Consider the following 25,087-nt stretch of genomic DNA (forward strand, 5'->3'; position numbering starts at 1 on the left):
CTGTGAAATAAGACAACCCTATCAGTTTTTTTGTGGGCTGCCTATCAGAAAACATGTGATTCAACAAGCCATTCAGATTTGGCTCCACTTCCTATGTCACATGCAGGTTCATTAGAATATACCGCCCACCGCTTGAGAAATACCTTTGCAAAGGTGCGCAATAATTTTCTTGTAAGCCAATAAGAGCAGAATGGGCTTTTTCAGGACGGGGTATTAAACAGACAGGCGCTAAAACGGAGCATTTCAGACAGAGGGTGAGTACCAACACGTTCTCATCCAAACTCATCATATAATGACGCTTTGTCAGACAACTCGGTGTCACTTTTCGGTCACGGTAAACACATGCTTAATGTTGTGAATTAAAAAAAAACACTGGCTTAGGTTCAGGCAACAAAACCACTAGCTGTAGTAAGGTTTAGGAAAGTACTACATGGTTGCTTTTAAAGCTATGTTTTAACTACGCGACACAAACGAACAGCTGATTGTAACGTGACGCCCGGGACACGGACAGCGGTCTCCTCGATGAAAGCCTTGAGCTTGTTATATATATTTTTTTATTTGTATGTGAAAGGTGTTGCCCATAGCGATTAATCCACTGACAATTATCACCCGACTGTATTTACCCTCAGCTAGACGGAGCATTTTAGCATCTTTCAGCATTTGTTTTTGTTTTTACAGCCAGCAGATTCACAGTTTCGGTTCTTTCTCAACGCTCTCACTGCTTTGTTTTTGCATAAAGCTCTAAAAACACACTGTATTCTAATACTACTGTATACTGTGGTGGCAGTTTTCTGTTAAAACAAGACACAAACCAACGTAACAACTTGTCTTTAAGTGAATTTAATAAAAAGGCATACATTAATAACTAAAACATCTGCAGATGGACTCACGAGCACAGCCACCTGTTGTGGACTGTGGCAAGTGAGCCCCGAATACAAAGAGTAGTCAGTATTTATACATTTAAAGCATAACACGAAGATAAGTGCAAAGAAGAAAAGAAGAGAAGGATAGAAAGTGTATCAATGCGTCAGCACACAGCAGACAACAGAGCATCACAAGACATAACAAGTATTTCAGCAATCTGTTGTTTGCAGTTACAGAGAACTAAAAGGTCAGGTCACTGTCCTATGGTGACGAAGTTGAACATGTGAGGCCCTGAGATTATCTAAAGGTACAGTGTTAAACTGCAGATATGAAAATTGCCATTACATTCCTCCCTTTGAGCATTCTATGCTCACTTAATTAATTAACATATCTGATTACTACTAGCACCGTTGTAATACACAAAATCAAAGTGTGAAGATACTATGTGATTTTGATTTAAGTATATGAGAAAGAAGGAATTAAACTCAGACAATATCATCATAAAATGGTGGCGTCCACCCTGGAGGTGGAAAAAGGTCAGGAATGCCTTTCTCCAGCTGTGGTGTATGTACATATTGTCCAACAGTAGATTTGATCAAAGAGGCAATCATAGCTTTAGCACAAGGAAAATGCATAATCAATTTAACAAGTCTGATGTACTCTGTAACACATATAAGATAATGAAAGAAAAAAAAACTAGTATAATATAGGCATAGGAATGAAAATAAAAATGAAAAATAAAAAAGATAAAAATGTGTTTTCTCCAGGTTTGGTCAGTTTGTCGGAGAAGTTGTGCAACAGGTCTCTGTCGTCCCCCATGCTCCTGCATTAGTATTATGTCATGTACCCACCCCGGTCGTCAAAAGTCTGTGTCAATGGTCTGGTGCAGTCTGTTAGGTCCAATGTTGGAGGAGATTTTAGAGCTAGCTTCAAATCAACAAAAGCTTTTTCTTCTAGGTGTCCAGACAATCTTATATTATTGTGTAAGGGCAAAATTTGTCAGTTTCCCACAGCAGAGAATCAGAGACCCCGTGAAAATCAACTTTGGGGTCCGATGTTTACTCCCAACCTGTAGCATCATTACACCTTTTAGGCTAAGGTCCCAATTCTTGCCACCTTTCATCCTTCGATTTGACCAGTGAGACGTTGGGATCAGAGTGTGGTATCTGAAATAGAGACTGAAAAAGTGTGTCAGGCAGAGTCACTGAAACAGCCAGTCAAGCTCGAGTTTGTCCTTATCAAGGCCCTCTCTGTACCATTTGTTTTCAAACTCACTGTCTACTCCAAAAGAGATAAGCGAGTTGCATTGCAAGTCCTGTTTTCTCATAATATCTGTGTGGCTGTGGAGAGAGCTGTAGCTTGGTTTATGAGAGTGTCATTAACAGAGTTAAGTGCAGTGTTTGGGATTTTCCATTGGTAGGCATATAACAGGTCCTCTTTACTATATTTGAAAAAAGATGTTGTTTGCTAATTCTGGTTACAACTATGCCCTGTGGTGTAGATATCAAAACTATCCCCAGTAAAACAATAAAATCTCTCCCCATCAGGTTAATCGGACAGTGTTTTGATAACAGAAAAGAGTGTTTGTGTTCTTACGTGTCTGATGTGCAGATAGGTCACTGTTTCCCGTCTCCGTGTCAAAGCTAGATGAATCCTTCACTGTCCTCGACCCCTCCGCTAGTCAATCAGCCTGTGTGTCCTGGTTCTCAGGGCAATTCCTTGCCCAGTATCCCATCTTTCCACATCTGAAGCAGGCGTTGGATCTCCCCCTGCCTCCATCCCTTCTGCCATGGCGCGATTCTCGACAGTCTCAAGGTTTCCGCATTCCTAAGTGATGTAATTGCGTTTTATCATCTCACTGATCTCTGGTCTCATTGATGAAGCGGTCCCGAAGATGAGCTTCCCAGGGACAGACCTCATTGTTTCCCCTCATGGCAGCTGGTCGTAGGAGGCCACTGTGTGTTGTGAACCTCTGTGAGTCTGATAAGGTACGCAGACGCAGTCTCATAGTCTCTCTGCTTGCACAGTGAGATTTTGCCAGGTCCATTCTCACTGGGAAAGCAGTCTTTACACCGTTGCAAAGTCCAGTTATGGTGTGCGAGGGGCAGTGTATGGTAACGGCTTGGTTGCTGAGCTTGTTTTGCCCTCTTCCTCCGTCATGGCTCCTTCCACTGGTGGAGGTAGAGGTGGAGATGGAGGTGGAGATGGAGGTGGAGATGGAGCACTGGGCAGCACTGCCTGGGCCGGCTGTTGTCGTTGCGGGGTCGAGTCCAGATCAGGATCTAGTTTGAGACACTGAGACATGGATTTTAGTAGTGCTGTCCCTGATTTTTTTTGTTTTCTGTCCCTGATGGTTGCTTCTTCTACTTTGTTTTTTTAAAGCTTGGAGCTGTCTTATGCTAAAACTGCCAGTGCTTAGAAATCCACACTCGTTAACCCACACGTCAAATTGGTCAAATACCTTTTACTGTTTACTGTATTTGGTGGTCATATCTTTGATGTTAGGCGACATTAATTGAGGTGGATTATCACAATCCTTTGAGTTTACTATGATTTGCATCTATTTTAAAAAATAGTTTTCAAGATCTCTTCAATATCAATGTACTTTTTATTTAGGGGTCATGGACTAAGGAAGGGAAATAATTTTTTATCAAGATTTTTGCTTAGAGATTTCTACAGGTGGTTGTACCTTTATATACTTCAACTCCTACAGGTGGTTATGCTTTAACTCCAGTAAGGTCTTACTTCTAGTTACTCTTTCCCCCCCTCTTTTTTCTTTTTCTTCTAGTGGGTGATCAGTCCACTGGATCAAAAGAAAAAAGATAGCAATATTATAATTATTATTATTATTATTATTATTTATTATTTATTATTTTTTTTTACACTATGTGTGATTACAGTGTATTTTATTCACTGAGTTCCCAGAACTCTTTCTACAATATTATTATTATTATTATTACACTATGTGTGATTACAGTGTATTGATGTTATCCCTCTGAGTTCCCAGAACTCCTTGTGTATTTACACTTATACAAGAAAAAACAGTGTATTGATGTTATCCCTCTGAGTTCCCTGAACTCCTTGGTACCGTATTGTGCTAGCCCTGGATTCTACAGCGGTCGTCTAACACCTGCCCTGTTGACACGTCTGTCACAACCACCCTCGAAGTGGGAGAATCACTTTCTTCATTCCCACAACAGCGCTCTATCCCCCTGTACAGATACTGTATCCCCCTGTACAGGCGCCGTATGAATGAAATCTTACTTGGTACCGTATTGCGCTAGCCCTGGATTCTACAGCGGTCGTCTAACACCTGCCCTGTTGACACGTCTGTCACAACCACCCTCGAAGTGGGAGAATCACTTTCTTCATTCCCACAACAGCGCTTTATCCCCCTGTACAGACGCCATATGAATGAAATCTTTTAATGTATGCCTTTTTATCAATGAATTCTTACTTACCAGAAAGACAGAGTTGTTTATTTTTTTCTTTGCCACCTGGTTCTTTGGATCACAGCGGTGAGCGAGACTTGGTCCTCCGGCGTCAGGCCCCCACTTCTACACCCTTTTATGGGGAGGTTGAGGTTAGAGTCCCGGACTCCAGCCGTGCACGGTCTTTACCCTCGCACAGAGTTCCAGTGGTCCCGCTCACACGAGTGATCCTGCCGACAACGCCAAATTGTGGTGGCAGTTTCTGTTAAAACAAGACACAAACCAACGTAACAACTTGTCTTTCAGTGAATTTAATAAAAAGGCATACATTAATAACTAAAACATCTGCAGATGGACTGCAGATGGACTCACGAGCACAGCCACCTGTTGTGGACTGTGGCAAGTGAGCCCCGAATACAAAGAGTAGTCAGTATTTATACATTTAAAGCATAACATGAAGATAAGTGCAAAGAAGAAAAGAAGAGAAGGATAGAAAGTGTATCAATGCGTCAGCACACAGCAGACAACAGAGCATCACAAGACATAACAAGTATTTCAGCAATCTGTTGTTTGCAGTTACAGAGAACTAAAAGGTCAGGTCACTGTCCTATGGTGACGAAGTTGAACATGTGAGGCCCTGAGATTATCTAAAGGTACAGTGTTAAACTGCAGATATGAAAATTGCCATTACAATACCCACCACCAGATGGCAAACAACACATTTAGCAAGTAGCTGGTGAACATAGTGGAGCTTTTAGCAGCCAAAGACATATTTCCCAGAGGAGTTGGTAGAGTCCAAAACCAGAGCTAAAAGAGAGTGAACATTGGACTTCCATTCATCAGGTGGACACAAACTGCAACTGAGTGTAAGTGTTTGCTAATACGTTCAACATATGAACTGGATAAGGTGATAATATGTCAGTGTTGTGTTCACAGCTCATTTCCACTGCCCCCAAGTGGCCAAACAAAATCAGTTACTGCAGGTTTATAATAATTTTGCAGCTCTTCATTGAAGCTATATGACGTTTACACTGAGTGAACTATTCAAACCCAAAGACTCAACTGAAAATACTCCACATATCTTGTACAATTTCGTACACTTGGTAAAGACTGAGTCTGACATATTTGACGTCCATATTAGAATTTATAAGATGGAGATCATCTTCTCAGTGATCCTCCACAGCACTCTGACTTTATCCTGTGTTCATTTTTCCACTTTTCACTCCTCCATTTCTCACCTCCACCCTCCTCTCTCTCTCTCTCTCTCTCTCAGGGCCTTGCTGTGGTTTCCCAGAGTTCCTTGCAGCTCCCAGGTCCCTGTGGATCTGTTCCTCCATTTGCTGCTGCAGCAAACCAATCCGGTTACTCTGCTCCTCAGGAGATCCAGCCAATCACAGTCCTGCACTGCAACGACCCACTTACACACACTCCTCACCTTGAGCATCACATCAAGGTTGTATAGGGATACAGAGAGAGAGCGTGAGCGTGAGTGTGAGTGTGAGTGTGAGTGTGTGTGTGAGTGTGAGTGTGTGTGTGCTGAGAGACTCTCCAGTAAAACCAACAATCACCGCACTGAGCTCTGATTGGTCAGTAGGCGGTGCATTTATATGAGTTGATCTCTTATCTGGAACATAACCTGCTCCGGAGCAGGTTAGCTGTTCAGCATAAGTTACCATGGTGATCTACCCCGGTAAGAAGTGAACCACCTTCGTAGGACAGAAAACTCTGAGTTAACCCTGAAGTTACCTCGCTAACGCCTTATCCTGCTTCGTAATACAGGGCTCAGGTCATACACACCTAGGCCACGCCCGTAGCTGCCAGCTCCTGCCAGGACACTGATCGGGCCGTGCTCTGGCTTGCCGGACACAAACGTATTACCTGAAGCCTTCCAAGATGGATTTTCGTGTGACATTTGATCCCACGATTCTCACGTGATCTTGTGACATCGTGAGGATCCAGCTGCCGTGCAAGGTTGAGTTAAAGGTGCTAAATTCGAAACTCAGAGCATATCTATTGCCTCCACACAGCTCTCAACATGGTGACGGCCGAGGCGGTGGCTTACATCTTTGCCACCGAATCTACTACCCAGTTAAAGATCTCAATTACACAAAAAGAAGTCGTCTCTTTATTGCACGTTTTCATTCATTTTGGGGATATTATACATTTACCGAGAAAAAGCACATCACACAACAGGTGAGTGGGCATCTATCAGCATCCATAGGGACGGATGTTTTCATGCTCATGGTGGAGGGTGTCTGACAGTTCACCTGTTTATTAAGGTCCTCCTCTGTGATGTGAAGTGACTTTAACAGCTGGAAATGGAACACAACATCGGGGTCGGTTGAGAGAAACAGGGAAAGGTCAGACTTCAGAAACAGTGCTGCTCCTGCTGAGGAAACGAGTCAATGAACTGCAGACATCAGCACATTCAGAGCCAACACCACCAGACGAGACCGTTTACTGTAAACAAAAATACTGCCTTCAACAACCTATATTTTTCAGTGTGAAGTGGTAAAACCTGAAACAGATGAGCCTGTATTAGCCAGGACACACCTGTACATACCCAGAGTTCCTGCTGGTTTCACCGGTGGACGCTTGGTTCTGTTGGTGCTAGTGTTCTTCTGTTATTTTTTGTGACATTTCGGTGGGTTTTGAAGTCACATTTGCTTTAATACTACAGAATATTATGCTATTGAAGCTTGATTAAGAGTTTCATTGTGTTTACTGCAGCAGCAAATTCTGTGTGTTTTGACAATGGAGCTGGTTAGTCTTATGGTATGGTATCATCTGGTTTCCGAAATGTTTGGACATTTTAAGCAGCTAAATATTGGTCGGGAGCTGAAAACAGTTGAGACAGAAACAGATTATAAAACATCTAAAGCAACTTTAATGTTTTTTTATTTTTTTTTTCAAATTTCATCAACAACAAAAATTAATAGTAGAAAATACAGACGGACAGATTAAGACAGAGAGACGGGTCCCATATCCAAAAACACCAGAGTGACAGGATGAGGTCAAGAAACGAGGGATGACGGAAGGAAAAGATGTCATGATCAGTCCATCACTGCTGCTTCAGGATGAAGGGATCTTACCTCCTCCTCCTCTCCTCTCTGTTCCCCTCTCTGTTCTCTTTATTCCTCTCTCTATCCCTCGGCTTCTCTCGCTCTCTCTCCGTCTCTCTCTTCTCCTCGGTCTCTCTCTCCCTCCCTCTCTTCTCCTCAGTCTCTCTCTCCCTCCCTCGTTCTCTCTCCCTTTCCCTCCCTCTGTCTCGCTCCCTATCTTCGTCTCTTTGTCGGCCTTGAAAGTCCATTTTTCGTCTCCTCTCCTCCTGCTGCTGCTCCTCCTCCTCCTCTGGCCTTTCGTCTCGTCTGCTCCGACGGGCACCCTCACGTGCACGCTCGCGCTCCTCTGCCTCACGTGCATGCTCCTCTACTTCACGTGCACGCTCACGCCCCTCTACTTCACGTGCACGCTCACGCCCCTCCACCTCACGTGCACGGCCTTTCCTGTCGGTCCTCGCCTGCTTCTCATCATCACTGTCATCATCCTCGTCGTCGTTCTTGCGTCCCGCTCGCTTCTTGTCCGACGGTTTGTCTTTCTTTTTCTTCTTCTTCTTGTCCTCCCCTTTCTTCTTCTTCTTCTTTTTCTCCTCGCTTTGTTCTTTTCTCTTCTTCTTCTTCTTATGTTTGCTGTCTGAGTCTGGAGGACAACAGGGAAAAATATAACTTTCTCCTTTTTACTTCAGATTTTTTCAGAAGGAAAACACAGCACACAATTTACAGATAAAAACGTGTAATTAAATTCACTTTTAATAAATAAATGTGGATGTACCTGAGCTGCTGCTGCTGGAGGAGTCCGAGGAATCTGATTCGCTGGAGGAGTCTGAGGAGGAGGAGGAGGACGAGGAAGAGGAGGATGAAGAGGACGAGGAGGAGTCAGAGGATTCCACTTCCTGGTTTTGAGTCATGATAATTTTGGGAGCGTTCTTCAAATGTTCCCTCAGCTCGTCCCTGAGAGAGAGAGAGAGAGAGAGAGAGAGAGTTGTGTGTGAAATGTCTGTATGTACACAAAATTCATGGGAATGTTCAGGCAGAATTCAACAGATTTTTGTTTTTGTTTCTGCAGAGTTCACCAAGATAAATTTAAGACTTTTAAAGACCTTTTTAATACCACATAGATGCAATTTAATACCTGTTTTACCTGGCAATATGGGGACAATATGGCTCAGAATTATTCATTATCACATTTTCTTCAATGCTAACTTCTGTAGCTTGCAGTGGTGTCAGTGTTTGCTACAGGTCTAATGGTGCAGACTGAAACTCACAGCCTCTTGCAGCACAAAAACTTGTGTTGAAAAGGGCGTTTTCATTTTCTTTTTTCATAAATTACTGTTTTTCCCTTAAACCTCTGTGTGCAGTAGGTGGGATTGGTTTAGAATTGCCACAACCAAACTGACACCAAACTTTGATGCACTGGCAAAAAAGTGTGACCAACAACACTGTTCCAACTGAAATTAAATGTAAGTTTTCTTTACTTTTTAGTTAATGGCTTTTACTTGTAATTTATATTAGTTCACACAAACACTCTCCATCCATCTGATACTGGCCCGGCCCATCTGTCAAATTATAAAACTCATTGTGGCCCCTGAGCCAAAAAGTTTGCCCGCCCCTGCTGTATATGGTAGGCAAGAGAACATATTTAAGAATTTTTCTTAGGCCTTTATTTAAGGATTTTTTTGAGGGGAACTAAATTGATTGCTTTTTTAAGAATCTTCGAGACCTGTAGATAACCTGTTATAGCAGCAGATTAATTCCCATGGTTCAGGAATGAGATGTTCAAGTGTCCTAAGATTTTTGTCCACATTGCATATATACACTATGTGCATGTACACATGTTTGTATGCCTTACGTCAGTCCTCCCAGTCCAATAGAGGTGAAGAAGTTGATGGCGAAGCGAGTGTTCCTGGGATTATCACGAGGAAAAAGGCCTTCGAAGAACGGCTGCAGAGTCCTGAAACACAAACACACGGTTTGCGGTTTAATATGATGTTTCCCATAACGCACACTCTCAAATCATCAGAGAATCAGTGTGTTGTTTCTTTAAATATGAACTTTGTGTTGTGACTGTTTTTTTAACCTAAAAGTTTGTTTACACCTCCAAACAGCAAGTGGACCAATAGCCCATCACACATTTTCTTTATTAACTTTATTGTTTCTTTCTCTGATCTTCAGTCCTCAGAATTGTTTCCCTCAAATATTCATGGTCATATTAAATCCATGTTACTAACAAAACAAGAATTTGCTATCTTTGTTAAAACAGTGTTCATATCTTAGAGTCCATTGCAGCATTAGAGACTAATTTATCTTTGAATAGAGACAGAAAACCTCATTTCAGTGTGTGTGTGTGTGTGTGTGTGTGTTCGTACGGGTCTTTGAGCCTCTGGTTGAGTCTGGGGAGGCCCATGTAGGCACAGAGCTCCTGGAAAAGGATCTTAACAAAGATCCTGCTGGACGACGTCGTGGTCTCCTCACTCATCCTGACACACTCCAACACCTGGTGGTCGAGAGACATTCACAACACGGAGACAGCCGGAGAGAAGTACCATCAATTATGAGGGAAATCAATTATAAAGAACAACCAGGTTGATGTGAGTTTGTGTGTGTCCGTCCTTACACTCCAGGGCACAGAGTCTGTGTAGAGCAGGTGAGCGAACAGTCGAGCCACGTTCCTCAGTTTGTTGGTCTCCAGTCGGTGAATCGTCTCGTACTGCTCCGCAAAAATCCCCTCAAAACTCTCCATGTACTCCTTCTTCAGCAGACAGAACCTCTGAACACACACACACACACACACAAGGTTACATGTAGTTCATCAGTGTTTCACATGTTTTTATAGACTGAACGGCAAGTCAATCTACACCAGATCTTGTATTATGTTATGTATGGATGCAAGTAAGTCCAAAACATCTTTGAAATATCATATTTAGGACAGTTGATCAACAATAATAATAAGAAACGTGCACCACCTTCAAGTTTGTCATCATTACACATATTTCAATAATACAGATTATCCCATACAGTGATGGACTCTCAGTATGAGATGCTTTGACTAAGTAAAGCACAGACATTAAGGGTGTAACGTTTTTGCAACGATACGATACGTATCACTTTCCATGGTTCGGATACAGTTCAAGGAAGATATGTGGCTCATCTAGTGCGTTACGTTACGATTCGATTCGATTCAATAATTTGAAATCGATACAGTAGCTTTTATTTTTTGCCAAAAATGCAATCAGTTTGACTGTAAAATAAATAGCTGGATACTGCACAGTGTAGGTCAGGATTCCTCAGTTTTTCTTGTAAGGGAATCAGGGATAAATTAAATATGGATATAAACAAGTAAACACAACGATGAATGGCAAATACGTACACCTATTTTTTTTAAATAATAAAAAGTGCAACTTCAGGACCCGCTGCTTCTGTTCTCATTTTCAAAGCAAAAGGTAGAGCAATAATACAGAGATCAACCGCTTATAGTGATCAAACAGCTTGGGACAGAATCCTTCCTATACAATCGCTGTTTAAATAATTCACCTATAGTAATCAAGTAGTCCACCTACAGTGTTCATTTGGGGTCTTTTCATACATGAAAACATCTGGAAAAAACATTTTAAACTATGTTAGACTAACGTTAGTTGAATTTCATTTTTTTCTGGCAAGCTGGCGCATGTTGACGTTATCCGCAGGGAGAGTGAAACAGAGTAACGTTTAACATTTCTTTACTAATAAAAGTTCTAAAAAATACATTCATATAATGTTTGTTGTGCCTAAATACAAGATTGGAATTCTAAGTATCGATACAATAGATTATTTATCTTGCAAATCCATTTTAGATCGATATACATCCCCCGTGAAGGACAACTTTCAGAGTACCTATCGATGTAGCTGGATCGTAGGAATATAAATCGATACATCGATGTAGTAGATGAATCGTTACACCACTAACAGACATCCAGTTTAATAATCAGTTTAAGTGGCAACAGAGCAAAAAAAAAAAAAAAGGCTGTACACTCGTTAATTTGCTCCTGATGTTTGTGTTTCTTGACAAGAGCTCAGCCTGACTGCTGACTAGCTAGTGGAACAGCCTGAACACAGTAAACACTGATCACTTGACTCCCACTGTTTCTCCTCTAATACGGAGATGAAAAACAAACCTAGAGCTCATATCAGTGTCGGCCTTTTTTCCAGTCTGTTCCTCCATAGATGTGACCGTTAAATTCATTACGAGATAACCATGACAGGTGGCAGGTGCACATCTAGTAATAACTACTCTTGGGAATGTTGTGACTCAAGATCGCTAACGTAGCCGGCTGTCAAGTTTTGATTGAAAGAAATGTTTTTGTGCATGTTGTATTCAAATTTATTTTCATAATGTTCAATTTCATTAGTCTACAAAGAGGAGGAAAAACTGATCACGAGAAAAGAGAATCAAAGTTCGGACAGATAAATGTGCATTAATTCTCCTGTAGTCTTGAACCTGTGTTCTTACTGCAGCTGCTTACTGTGCCATTTCTCCCTCTAAGTCACGCCACCTTCACCTTAATGAATGTGTGCAATTTTAGTTAAATCATATGAGGGACTAGTAATAAAACCACCAAAAATCTGGTTTATATGGCACGTTTGATATACTAAAGAACACCACAGAAAAGAGCACAAAAAGCAAAATCTTTTGAACATTGTTGCCGTTTTTGTTCTTATTTATGTTGCCGCATTTTGATGGCATTGTTCCACACCACTGACTTTATGCAAAATTACTTTTAGGTGTTTTGTCTTGGTGCTCATTCACACTGGAAAAAGGCACAGCAAAATTCATATGCACTGAATAGATGTAATAAAAACTTTTCACAATGTTTTGGATTATCCACAGTGACAAGGACACTGTGTCTGGAAAGAGAAGTTGCTGCATTTTTAAATGTAATTTCCTAATACGATGAGCACCACAAACTAAATTCCATTCACCTCCAGTGTGTTGTGGTGGGAGCAACAATCTTAAAACCTGGACACATAAAAACCAAAACCATTTGACTTGATAGAAACCACAAGAGAGAAGATAGAAAATGTTTTTTTTATCTCACCCCAGCCAGCAGACCAAAGAACTTCTCGTAGGTTCTCTGTTGAGCGCAGCAGTCCAGGATCATGTTACACAGCTCCTTCTGTTCACACAAACATCAAATATCTTATTAATACATCTATAAAAAACAAAATCACACATTAAAGTTCAAATCATGTGAATCAAACTGTTGGTGTAAAATCTGGACTGAGTTTTGGGGCTGAAACTTATAATTAACTAATAATGATAGTGTGTAGTTGACTTCTCATTTTGAAAACATGTCGTTCATGTTCAGGCTTCTCGAGCAGCTGTGATGTGATGGGACGTTCTCTGAAAGCTCCGTGTTAAATGGGGTTAAAGTTCAAATTATGTGAATGTGAGTGCAGCAGCCAGGTGTGAAATCCCAGACGTGGTGGAAAGGCAAGATTCAACTTCATGGCTCAATCTGAGGGAAAACCTCGACTCGATGTTTTGTTCATGTGCGTGATGTGTAGAGCAGCTGTGATGACATGTCCTCAGACATCAGTGCCGTCAGTGTCTCATATAACACACACACTCCTGAACCGTCTTAATCTCAAGAAGCGTTTCCTAAAAGCATCGTAACTTCAGACACTCTTAGAAATTATTGTAGTTTAACGAGTACCTCCGACCCACTCACAGGAGACTAAGAGCGTTTTAAGATTCTGCAGGAGGATCAAAAACAACATGTTGTTTTCTGTTGTTTTTCATGTTTCTTCAAACTAACACACAAAAATGTGTTGTTTTTGACGTGAAAGCTGTGTGTTTAAATGGAAATGTGTTTTTTCTTCCACAAACACCTCAGTCAGTCAGTCAGTGAGTGAGTGAGACTGTGAGAGGACAAACATCTTTGTGTGTGTGTTTCCAGCTGTTGTGTCGAGTGATTCAGTCCTGATGCTGATGAAACTCTGGCTGACAAGGTCATCAGCTCTGACCTCACACAAACACACACAGAGTTAGTTTTAGCATACTTGTGAGGACCGTCATCTCTGTCACGTACAGCAGGTCCTCTTTCCTGTCACGTTCTCGCTTGCTTCAGGTTCAGCTACATTTATGATTCATGACGCTAAAATCCCTTCGTCCACTGCATACAAAATATTTACATGAACTTTTTGCCTGGTACCTGTAATCTTTATAATATCCAGTATGTTGCCATGAAGTGCATGTTTAAGACCATTTCACAGGGTTCTTGTTTTAATGAGTCAGCTGGAAACAATAAAAAAGTGTTCAGCAGTCAAAATAAACGACCGCGGACTAGAAATGAGTCGCTGCTTTTGTTGACTTCTGTCTGAAGAAGTGTCGAGGAGCCACACGTCATCAGTGTGAAGGTCACACACACACACACACACACACACACAGCTGATTGTCCTCTGACACATGAGGTTTCTCACAGCACACACACACACACACACACACACACACACACACACACACACACACACACACACACACACACACACACACACACACACACACACACACACACACACACACACACACACACACACACACACACACACACACACCAAGCTGTTAACCAGCAACAGATACAAAGACAGCATGTTTATATTCTTCTTCTTAATCCTTTAGTTGTCAAATAGTGAACTTGTGTATCAGCGCCACCTTCTGGTCAGCAGTGTGAGAAAAAGGCAATAAATCCTCATATTTCAGAAGATGAACCAGTTTTCTGTTTAATAAATGACTTTAAATGCTAAACTGTCAAAATTGTTGCAGTTTAATTCTCTTGATCGATCAACTAATCGTTTCAGATCTAGATTTTACGTCAAGCTGTTATTCCAACACTTCTAGTAAATTACTTTTTACTGTATGTCAGCTTGAATTTTCATATTCATCTTCAGTGGAGAAACTGGGAGAAAAAGACGAGTTTTCACATTTAGCCTCATCAATGTGTGTTTGCGTCACTGAAGTCTTTTAAATCTGCCAAATGTGTGTGTGTGTGTGGACTCACCGTCTGGCAGTCAGGAAAGTCCATCTTGATCAGTTTGTGAGCGCACTCCTCAAAGTCCAAACTATAAAAACAATCAATCAATCAGTGAGAGAGCACCAGTTAGCTCAGGTGTGCATGTGTGTGTTCCTGTTTGTGTCATTTTCTCAATCTGTTTCAGTGTTTCATCCTGTTCTCCAAACCTGTGAGCTGCTCCACAATGAAACCATGGTAACTAGGCCGCACACACGCACACACACACACACGCACAGAGAGCTTTAAACACAGCTTTAAATATCAGTCCAAGTCCATCAAATATAGAAGGAGCTGTAAATAACTGCCAACACCCTGAGAGACAACTGAGTCACCGACTGTGTGAGTGTGTATTTGTGTATGTATTTAAGAGAGAATGTGTGTGTGTGTGTGTGTGTGTGTACCTGGACTGTATAGCGAGGTAAATGGTTCTTCTGAAAGCAACCAGGTTGACTTCTGTCTGATCATAGATGGTGACCTTCTCATCTGAGAGAGAGAGAGAGAGAGAGAGAGAGAGAGAAACAGAGAGGAGGAGCATCTTTAATATCATGTCAATATCATGTTCATAACAGAATATTGAAATAATTATGAGTATAATATCAGAATATTGAACAGTAAACATGGTCTGTCTAACTTCTGTTTACACAGGCTTTGAACGGGAATTTCCAACAATTTAACTGCTTAAATTTTAGATTTTTTTGTTTGATCTATTTGACAAATTGTACTTTTGTTTTCTGGTGTATTAAAGTGTTATTTCAGCAGTATTTTCATCAAGTTGGCGGACTTGTTAAAGACAGAATAAAGAAATTGTTTGACATTTTGGGAAGTGTGCTTATTCTCTTACTTGCCAAGAGTTAGATGAGAAGATCAATACCACTACATGAGAGTGGTATCAATCTTTTCATCTAACTCCGCAATAATGAAAAAGTGCATTTCCTTTAAAAAAAAAAAGAATGTCCACATCGATACAGCAGAGGCCGAGACTCTGACTCGAATGCTGCGTTTCAATCAAAGTCGGAGGTTGGAATTTACCAGTTGAAATTTTCAACCTCCAAGCGTTCCAGGTTCACAACGCCAAACGTAAACAAAAAACATGACTGACCATGATTTATTTGGTAAGTATACACACAACTGATATCTCAGCAGTGCAGCCTCCTTCCATATATAAATGAAACAGAGGAGGAAAAATGACGCATGAGGTAACAGAGTCGAGGTAGATGGATTTGCCCCGAGTTTACAAGAAGGAACTCCGACTTTGAGTGACGTTCCATTGTACTTTTTCTAGTAGGAGGTTGGAAATTTTCCAGTTCAGAGTTGTCTGGAACGCAGCATTAGTCCCTATAGTACTGATCAAGCTTGAAAAACACTGAATCCTACAATTCCCATAATGCAACTACATAGCATTTTTTGTAAAGACTTTCAAGCTCAACAGCTCCAGTTTGATATGACCCTGATGACATCACTGTGACATCTTCAGAACTCACTTCAGAACTCCTCCAGAGCCACAGATGACATTATACAACTGTTTTCACACGCTCAGTAGTAAAAATCAGTGGAATTCCCCTTTCATTTGAGAAATAAAACTGTCTGTTTAGCAGATCGACCCGTCTGTCTCACCTTCTCCCTCCGCCGCTTTCTCCTCTTCATCCTCTTCATCTTCATCGCTGCCGTCGGCATCATCCCCTGAGTCGCTGCTGCCTTCGTCCAGGATTTCTGTCGGGAGGTGACAGCTGATTGGTTAAACTGTGAGGGAAGTTACAGCTGATTGGACAGTTTGATGTTTGTGCACATTCTCACCTCTTTTGATGGTTTTGTATTTCTCCTCGTTCTCCAGGAAGTCTGGGTCCATCTTAAAAACATCTGAGTGAACACACACACACACACACACACACACACGTTAGAGCTACATATACACACTTATTTCTGCAGAGAGACTTGTAGAAACAGGTAGCAGTCCTCCCTCCCTCTCTCTCTGTGGCTTACTGAGGATGTCCTCGGTGTTGTACTCGTCATCCAGTGGCAGCATGTGGGTGAACTGGTCTTCCTCGTCCACCAGGTCCAGACCCTCTGGGATCACTGGATGATCTTTGAAACCATCCTTCCTGATGGCAAACATCACCTCGATCATGTACTGGACCCTCTTATCAATGGCCGACTCGTGGAGGACATTCCTGAGACGCTCAAATATGGCTGAAAAGAGAGACCACAGAATTTGTAGTCGCTATTACAATGAATTGAGCTGATATTTGGGATCTATTTTAATGTGGAAAAGAGATCCTCTTACAAATGCAACACTGTTAAGTTTAGTGGTTCAGGTTGAGCTGGTTGAGTTTAGATTTTCAGGCTAGAAATATTTTGGCGATATATTTGCTTGTTAGAAGTCAAACACAGTCTGAGGGGAAGCTCTGCCCAGACAACTTCAGGGGAAACAAAGTCCCTCGAGTGTTCATGTTGTTGTAATGAAGCAGGTTTGTTAAAGCTGGCTCCAAACACTGGCTTTGATCTTATTATATTTCTTTTACTTTATTTACCCAGGACAATTACACCAACTACGTGTCCACTTTCTTGTGGAAATATTGCAAGGCCTGAAGGAAACTAGCTCTTGTAAAGACAGAAATGAATGATTGAATGTTGTTTTTTAATTATGTAACAATTGCAGTTGTGCAATTGTAAGGTTACGAAAATTATGGAGGATCATTTTACACAGAATTAAATTCAAAATGGAAACAGTAAATCAAAAAGAGAAATGATCATTTTTGTACTCAGGATAAATCAGGTCATAATTAAATGTTAAAAAGAAAAAAAAAGGATAATTTATGTTGAAATGCCAAATTTATATTGTGAAATTGGCACTTTGAAAATTAAAATAGAAAATCCTAAACGCACAAGTGTAAACTGAAATGTGTGATTGAAAATGAAAACATATCTAAGAAAATTGTAAAGAGTAAATTAATTATTAAAATATAGAGTTATCTTTGTTTTTGCACGCCCGGCCTGAATCAAACCAGGGACGCTGTGGTTATGTGTTAACAGTTGTAGCTACCGTTGATTCCTCGTGGGGACACCTCGGTCAGTTTGAGTCCACACTCCTTCAGGAAGGCGATGGAGACCTCCACGCTGTCGTCAGTTGGACGCTCCAGCAGCAGAGTGAGCATCTCCAGACACAAAACCTCATGGGCCTGAGGGCGAGAGACACCGTAGCAGACAGAGAGAGAAAAGTAAACACACTTCATTAGAGCTGAACATAAACACTCAAATCCTCCGTTAATATTAAAGTCGGACAGCAGGACTTACCACGTTCTGGTTGATGAGATGTGCCACAAACTTTGAGGCTGTCAGGCACTGTTGCTAGAAAACAAAATACAGACTGGTGTTAATACATCACTAATACTAATAAAGCCATGCTGCCAATGTCTATAACGACAGGAAACAGTCAGCCTCGCTGACCCTGTTGTGAACTGGGATACTGGAGGGAGCATGAATGTATCCATGAACATTTTATTAATTACCTATATTCTGCATATTGCTGTGTTGTACGTTTGTATGTTGCCGTCAACGAATATTTTTAATTTGAATATATATTAGAATAGTAAAACTTTTGAATATGAAAATTAATATTCGATTGTGCAAAAAAAAAAAAGTCACACGTCACTTTCATTAACTGAAAATGAAAAGTAACACTACGTCAAGCTGAACAAGGAATAATTCAACAACGACCTTATTTAGGTTTTAGTAGTGAAATGAGGAGGTATCGTATAGATAACTCAATTCATGAATCAGCCGTTCCTTGTCCATTACTGCGCTTTCAAAGCGAGTGACAGGAATAAATAGAAACCTACGTTTGACAAAAGTTCAGCACAAAACGGCGCAGTGTTGAGTCGCTCATGGACACGGTGTCATGGACATAATGTGTGTGATTTTTTTTTTTTTGTGTGCTATTTTGTTTACAATTCATTTTTGAAATTGGTGAAATTTCTGAGATATAAAAAGGCAGCTATTGTAGCCTACCAATTTTATTTATATAACAGGCAGCATTTTTATTTTTTGTATAACTTGAACTTGTTATTCTTGAAGTCACTGAGAATTGAAAAATACGAAAAACGTTTAAGTAAAAAGTGTTTATTTGTTAAGCATAAATAAATGTTACCTTTTGTCTTTGTGTGTTTACATTATTGCAATCAGTTGATATAACTGCCTTTATTAGCCCACATTGGACTGGAGTAGATCCTAAAATTAGCATCCCTATTTACTGAATCGAGATTCAATTTTGAATCGAATTGTGACCCTTAGAATCAAAATCAAATCTGGATTGTGAGATACCGAAAGATTCACACCCCAACCTGTAAGTCACGTATTTTAGTCAGTTATTTCCAGTTGATCCACTAATCAACAGCAAGATAGACAGATATACAGTCAGACATACAAACAGACAGACCGGTACCTTAAGGTTGCGGCGGTAGCTCCTCCTGAAGGCCAGGATGAGGCGTTTCAGGATCAGCTCTCCAATCTGAGGGAACTTGGAGTTGATGATGGCGAGGACGGCGGAGTAAACGTGAGTAAAGATCGGAGACGCCGCCTGAGCCTGCAGAATCGAGCGAGACAGCAGACCCCTGAGAGACAGACAGGTGGACAAGTTACAGCAGGAAGTCGGGAAGACAAAACCTCCAGTGGAATACAGAGGAAAGAAAGTTTCTCTGTTTCACTCTCTTTTATCAATCACACTAATCAGGAAGCACCATTTTAAGACATTTTTAGTAGAGTAGCTGCCAAGAAATGTCAAATTAGCTGTTAAAGATGTTTATATTTGAATACTGAGTGTTAATGTGAAGCTGTACGTTGGTGTGTGTTATTGTTCACCTCCCCCTGACGATGTTCTCCTGCAGCAGCTCCTGGATGATGAAGGCGATGTTCGACACGTTGACTTTGTTGATCAGACCGTTGATGGACTTCTTCAGGGCCTCCCAGCTCATCCTCTGATAGGCCAGACTGCACAGGAGGCGGGACGTGAGTAACAACACACACAAATTATACGGAGTCTTTTAAATAAAGAGTCAAGATTACAGTAACACATCTCAGGTTTAGAGGGAGAACTGAGTCAATCCCAGCTACAAGTTCAATTAACTGCTGCTCAGTGTTACATTATTGTTGTTTTATGCTGCAGGGTGGTGCGTTCAAGTGTTGCTAAGATGCTACCATATCTTAGATTTAAAAATCTGATGCATTACCATATTCACATATTCACAACATCCATGTTTGCTTTTTGTTATTCGCCTAGGTTTTATTTTCTGACGGAGCCCATCAAAGTCTACGCTCAAATCTCAGGTGTCAGAGTGTCCTTGAATGCACCACGTTCAACTGTTTTACCACACAATGATAATTCAACTTTGACCAAAAGATAAAGGTGTTTATATTGGAGTAATTAAATGTTTACTATGATGGATTATCTCTCTGCAGCATGTTTCAAGTCTCCACGTGGAAATTTTCTTCAATGTGAATTGATTAATAGCTGCCTGAAAGAAAGAAAAACAGTCTACAAACTGATGGCTGATTGGAAAGTGACCAGCAGGAGTTAATGAACTAAAACTAAAAGGGTGGTGCCTAATCCTAGCTTCTATAAAAAAGAAATAATCAAAAACACTCTTACCTGGTCTTGTCAGTGATTTGCTGCTGCATCATGCGCAGCTTGGCAGGAGGGATGTAAGCTCCACCCGTCCTCGTCAGGATCGGGTCGATCTCCTCCTTCTTCTTCTTGACCGGCGGCTCCTCGGCCGCCGTTGGCTCCCTGTCTGTTGGAGGGGAGCCGGAGCGTCCTCGCCTCCTGTGATCCGACTCTGCATCCCGATTGGGCCACCGGTCAAAACGCCCGTCCCTATCGTCACGGCGATCGTCATAGCGATCCCTGAGCAGAGCAGAGGGGAAGAGACAAAACAAAAACTTTAAAAAAGAGTAATTTTGTTCCTCCTTTCAAAAACACTTCTCAGGTCTGAACTGCTCTAGTGCGGCTTCAAAATGTCTGACGGTTTTAGTGGTTGGAGTATGTTTACCAACGCGGCACAATGTCATAGTCACCATTAAAGAGACACAGTTTTCTGTTAAGAAACAGTTTTTAAAACCAGGTGTGAAAACGTTATTTATTGAAATGGAAAGAGAGATGGGTGAACGTATTCAGTATTTTAGTAAAAATGTACAATTTGTATAATGAACAATATTGCATCTGCTCTAATTAAATCTGTATGTCACATGTCAGGCGGTAATTTAACAGAGGCACAGCAGTTCTTCGTCATGACTTTTGTCAGGCCAGGATCATAATAGAAATACGTTATTTTAACTTTTAGTGTTTTTACCCTGTGTCATGCTTTTACAGTATATAATACATAACACTTTTTTTATATGCTGTTTATATTTTATTTTGTTTAATTTTGTGTTTCTGCATGTCCTTGTTGTCTCTGTAGGGTTTTTTGGTGAATATTTGGTGTGTAATGATGTGTAGGATGTTTTATAACAGAAAAAGTGTTTTATGAAAAATAATTAAAAGACAATAAAAAGCTGTGTGTCTGTCTGTTACCGAGTATAGCGTCCTCTGTCGTAGCGCCCCCGGTCTCTGTCTCTCTCTCTGGACCTGGATCTGTCCCGTCCTCTTGACCTGGACCTGTCTCGTCCTCTGGATCTTGATCTGTCTCTCTCTCTGGATCTGGATCTGGATCTGTCTCTGTCTCGCTCTCTGGACCTGGATCTGTCTCGCTCTCTGGATATGGATCTATCTCGCTCTCTGGACCTGGACTTGGATTTCGATCTCTGGAAAAAAAAATAATGTCAGCATGTCAGCAGTATTTCATTCAGTCTTTGGTCATGTTAAAAGGATCTGGATCGTCCCTGAATGATGGACTTGGACGTGAACTCCTCAGAGAAAACTGGACCAACAATTTTTAAGAGACTGAATAAGAGAGACAACACAGCTCCAGTTCAGATTAGAATAATAATAATAATAATACATTTTATTTGGTGGCGCCTTTCAGGACACCCAAGGACACCTTACAAAGATCAAATTAAACATAAACAGATAAAAACAACCAGACATGATAGAGACACATTTATGCAGACATGTAAGATGAACTGATGGACACTACAGAGAATAGGCCAGTTCGAACAGGTTAGAGTCAGTTTCCACTTTAAGTAAAAGCTTGTAGGTACCCGGGGAGTTCCTGTCTAAGATGACAGTAATGGACACACAGTCCTCTTCCATTTGTGATTCTGTCAATCAACCAAGCTGCGTCAGGAGAGATATTTTCAGTCTATTTCATGAAGCAGGCTTGCTAACTTTAACCCTGGCTACTCTGTCTCACAAACATGTTTTGATGTCAAATCATACTCTGTTGCCATGGAAACTAACACTGCAGACCAGACAAATTTGTAAGGCCAGTTATCAAGATTCACAAAAAATATAGCGAGGCCATATATCTCAAAGAGTCTGAATAAGCTAAAACCGCTTTGTGATGATGTGCAGACTCCTGCACTTTTATCTGCACAACATCAAAATCTCTAAACACAAGCGTTGCAGGTCTTTTATTATTCTTGCTCAACTGATTTGATATAGATGAGTCATGTTTTAGTCGTTTTGCAATGTGCACTTTAGCACTTTACACAATTATATATTCAAGGAAACAATGGTGTTGCTCACTTGTTGAATGTAGAAGAGATTTAAGTTCCCAAGATATATTCTCTTTATGCAACATTGGTATGTTTCTGATCTGATGTAACTGGATTAATCAAATTAAATCAAATCGAGAGATCAGTGCCAATATCCACCCATACATATGACACCTGGTGATATTTCTCACAGCAACATTTTTTATTACACATTTTTTCTTTTCCTGCATGTGCTCAAGTCGATACGGCCCCCAAAAAATAATCACGTTTTTCTAACCCCTGAACCTGATTGTAGACACCAGACTCCTCTAGTTTAACAACAGCAGGAAGTCGATGGTAATCTGTGCACATAAACACATGAATTCCCAGCAACATCCACATTAATCCATGCTTACTTTGATCTGAGCCACACTGCTCCTGAGCTTCCTCAGTGCCCCGTGATGTTCATCCTCATCACTGCTGCTGCTGTCGTCGTCTGAGCTGCTGGAGGCAGGGCTCCCGGAGGCGTGGCTCCCGGAGGCAGGGCTCTTGGAGGGAGGGCTCTTGGAGGGAGCACGGCCTTCAGGACTGGCCTGAGGGGACGGCTTCTCTTTAGGGCTTCCCTCGACCGAGCCGGCCTTTTGGGGCTTCTCTGCTGCTGGACTGGATTCGTCTTCTGAAGGTCCTGAAGACAGCGTTATTAGATGACTATCAAAACAGCAGCTACTGTTATAACAACATAAAATTGTGACAGCAGGTTTTACTCACCACTTTGTTCTTTCTGTGCAGGACTGGGACTTCGACTTCTGCCTGGAGAGTCCATACCTGAAAAACACACACGTACACATTTATGATTAAGTATTGTAACAGCCATCAAAAACAAGAAAGAGAAGATTCAGGAAGATTCTGTTGATGTTTATTGATTGTTGATGAACAAAGGCCTTTAAATCAGCAATAATAAATTTTTTCCTTAATGTCATCTAATCCAACGAAAAGACCAAAACCAACAATGTGTTTTAGTCCGTCTCTCAATAATTTCTGACTTCCTTACTGTGTGGCTCTCAGTCCCAAACCCACTGGTTCCTACTGAAATCGTTCAGTGAGTATTTCAGACAGCAGGAAAATGCTACTGTACTGTGACCGTCACTTCTAAAAGATCTTGAACGTTTCTGCATAATTTCCAGAATATAGAATAGAAGAGTTGGGTTGACCAATTTGTTGCTCTGACAACAATCTGCTCCAGATGAACTTCAACAATCAATTCAAGCCAACTCAGTTGTTGGTGTATGCAGAAAAGGGCACAGGAGGACACACTGATTGTGGGAAGTAGGGCAGCAATTAACAATTAGTTTTATTATCAATTACGGTAATCTAGAGATTATTTTATCGATTAATCATTTTAGTCTATAAAATATTGGAAAGCAGTGAAAATGGCAAATGCCCATGACAACTCCCTGAAGCCCAAGATAATGTCTGTTATTATATATATATATATCTTGTTGTTATTATATATATATCTTGTTCTAATTGTTTTGTAATCACTATTGTGTAGTCATATTATTTCTTTATATTAATCTTGTCTCTAGGTGGAGGCTTCAGATAAACCCAGTGGTTTTTTTGCCTCTTCCTGCACTGTATATTATTCATTTATTTTGTTATGTTGTGTAGTCTTAAATTGTGCAAAATAAATAAACAAATAAACAAAATGTCTCCAAAACAAATGTTTTTGTACGACCAACAGTCCAAAACCCAAATTAATCAGCAACACATTCTCATACAGTATATAGATGCTGGGATCATCAAAATATTGGCTTTTTGGCTTGACAAATTAATTGGATGATTTTAAAAAAATAGTTAATGATTTATTTTCTGTCAATCAACTTATTGATTACTCGAATAATCAAGATCAAGATTCAAGCCCTTCATTGTCATTGTGTAGTACAACGAAATAAGATTGTGAAAATCCCATAGGTGCTAATGAAAAGATAATACAATAAAAAAAGAGAAAGTGCAATATAAATATAAAGGATTACAATATAAAATATAAAAATACAATATGTATATTGATGAGATTACAGTTTTGCCAGATTATTGCACAAAGTGTCCGTCAGATAATTATATAATTCTTGCACAGAGTGATCAGCATGTTATTACACATATTCGTAACAGTAGATTTACAGTATTTACATTGCAAAAGTGACCATTATTTGCAATCGAGCACATTACTCTCCTGTTGTTATTCCTCTGTGCTGCCTCAGAGACAGATATTTATAAACCCCAGCAGCTCCTGCTTTGTTATTTGGAAGTTTCATGTAAAACATCACTGTTAAAGCAGCTCAGATTGACCTGTAACATGAATCTGAAGTATCTAGAGTACAGGAACAGCTAACACTATGTTAACATGACCATAACTCCGACAGAATATAACTAACGTTAAACAAATAAGTCCGCACTTCTAAATTAGTCATCTGGGTCTGTTATAAAACAATATATCATCAGTAGCTACCAAACTAACCCTCCACCGACCCAGTCTGTGTTTAGTCGCCATGTGTGTTTGGAGGAGCTACAGTTAGCTCGCGGCTAGTCAGCGAGCTTTGATCCTGCCAGAGATCCAGATAGTTACATATAATGAGTTATATGTCTCTAAAACCTCCAGACATTTTCTTCTCCGTCTTTAAAGAGAAACTCTGTCTTCTCACTGCATTTTCCGTGTCTTTGAATGTCACTTTACCGTCTTGTTTTCCGCCTTTTCGTCCCTCAGTCGATCTTCTGGCGGACAAACTTCCTGAAATCACTTCAATCACTTCCAGGTCACTGACAGCTTCCGGTTTTCAGAATAAGAGCCCCGAGGTTTGAACGGAACTGCTGCTATAGAAATATGGCTGCTGCTCATTAAACGCCCCGTGCTAGTGATAATGATTACCTCATGTAAGGGTGTTTTTTTTAGTCCAGTATATTTTTAATTTCAGATAGGAAAACTTGCATTTATGATAGAGGAAAACAGTAGAAATATTGTATAACTGCTTAACTATATCCACACAGAAAAGAAGAAGAAAATGTATAT

The 25,087-nt window shown here is 40.6% G+C and overlaps 1 protein-coding gene and 2 long non-coding RNA genes across 4 annotated transcripts; 1 reads left to right on the plus strand and 2 right to left on the minus strand.

Annotated features, from left to right (window-relative positions):
- Positions 1 to 876: 876 nt before the first annotated feature.
- Positions 877 to 2,598, minus strand: LOC141782343 (uncharacterized). Its single transcript, XR_012597100.1, has 3 exons — positions 2,461 to 2,598; positions 1,981 to 2,042; positions 877 to 902 (listed from the first exon to the last, which is right to left on the minus strand). It is a non-coding gene; the product is annotated as an uncharacterized LOC141782343 (long non-coding RNA).
- A 1,125-nt stretch (positions 2,599 to 3,723) lies between these two features.
- Positions 3,724 to 4,639, plus strand: LOC141782344 (uncharacterized). Its single transcript, XR_012597101.1, has 2 exons — positions 3,724 to 3,829; positions 3,901 to 4,639. It is a non-coding gene; the product is annotated as an uncharacterized LOC141782344 (long non-coding RNA).
- Positions 4,640 to 7,176: 2,537 nt separating this feature from the next.
- Positions 7,177 to 24,882, minus strand: cwc22 (CWC22 spliceosome associated protein homolog). 2 transcript variants are annotated; one of them, XM_074658592.1, is made up of 20 exons: positions 24,755 to 24,882; positions 22,792 to 22,848; positions 22,440 to 22,699; positions 20,963 to 21,192; positions 20,042 to 20,296; positions 19,255 to 19,383; positions 18,839 to 19,007; positions 17,692 to 17,745; positions 17,441 to 17,576; positions 16,381 to 16,587; positions 16,195 to 16,257; positions 16,015 to 16,110; positions 14,802 to 14,883; positions 14,389 to 14,449; positions 12,427 to 12,504; positions 9,969 to 10,121; positions 9,721 to 9,848; positions 9,204 to 9,305; positions 8,127 to 8,305; positions 7,177 to 7,994 (listed from the first exon to the last, which is right to left on the minus strand). In XM_074658592.1, the coding sequence occupies exons 2-20, from the start codon at positions 22,844 to 22,846 to the stop codon at positions 7,384 to 7,386; spliced, it is 3,048 nt and encodes a 1,015-aa protein (XP_074514693.1). In that variant the 5' UTR covers positions 22,847 to 22,848; positions 24,755 to 24,882; the 3' UTR covers positions 7,177 to 7,383. The 2 variants fall into 2 exon arrangements, with proteins under 2 accessions (XP_074514693.1, XP_074514692.1); XM_074658591.1 differs by having other exon boundaries at positions 22,440 to 22,708; positions 24,755 to 24,881.
- Between the last annotated feature and the right edge of the window lie 205 nt (positions 24,883 to 25,087).

Source organism: Sebastes fasciatus, chromosome 14 (assembly GCF_043250625.1).
Source record: "Sebastes fasciatus isolate fSebFas1 chromosome 14, fSebFas1.pri, whole genome shotgun sequence".
Taxonomy (NCBI): Eukaryota; Metazoa; Chordata; class Actinopteri; order Perciformes; family Sebastidae; genus Sebastes; species Sebastes fasciatus.

What these genes read in the sequence shown, in the direction of transcription:
- cwc22 (XM_074658591.1), bottom strand. Translation starts at nt 22,846, where the DNA reads ATGGACTCTCCAGGCAGAAGTCGAAGTCCCAGTCCTGCACAGAAAGAA. An exon ending in ATCTCATCAACCAGAACGTG is followed by an intron (nt 17,577 to 17,691) that starts GTAAGTCCTGCT and finishes TCTCGCCCTCAG; the next exon opens with GCCCATGAGGTTTTGTGTCT. An exon ending in TCTTTGGTCTGCTGGCTGGG is followed by an intron (nt 10,122 to 12,426) that starts GTGAGATAAAAA and finishes GTGTGTGTTCAG; the next exon opens with AGGTTCTGTCTGCTGAAGAA.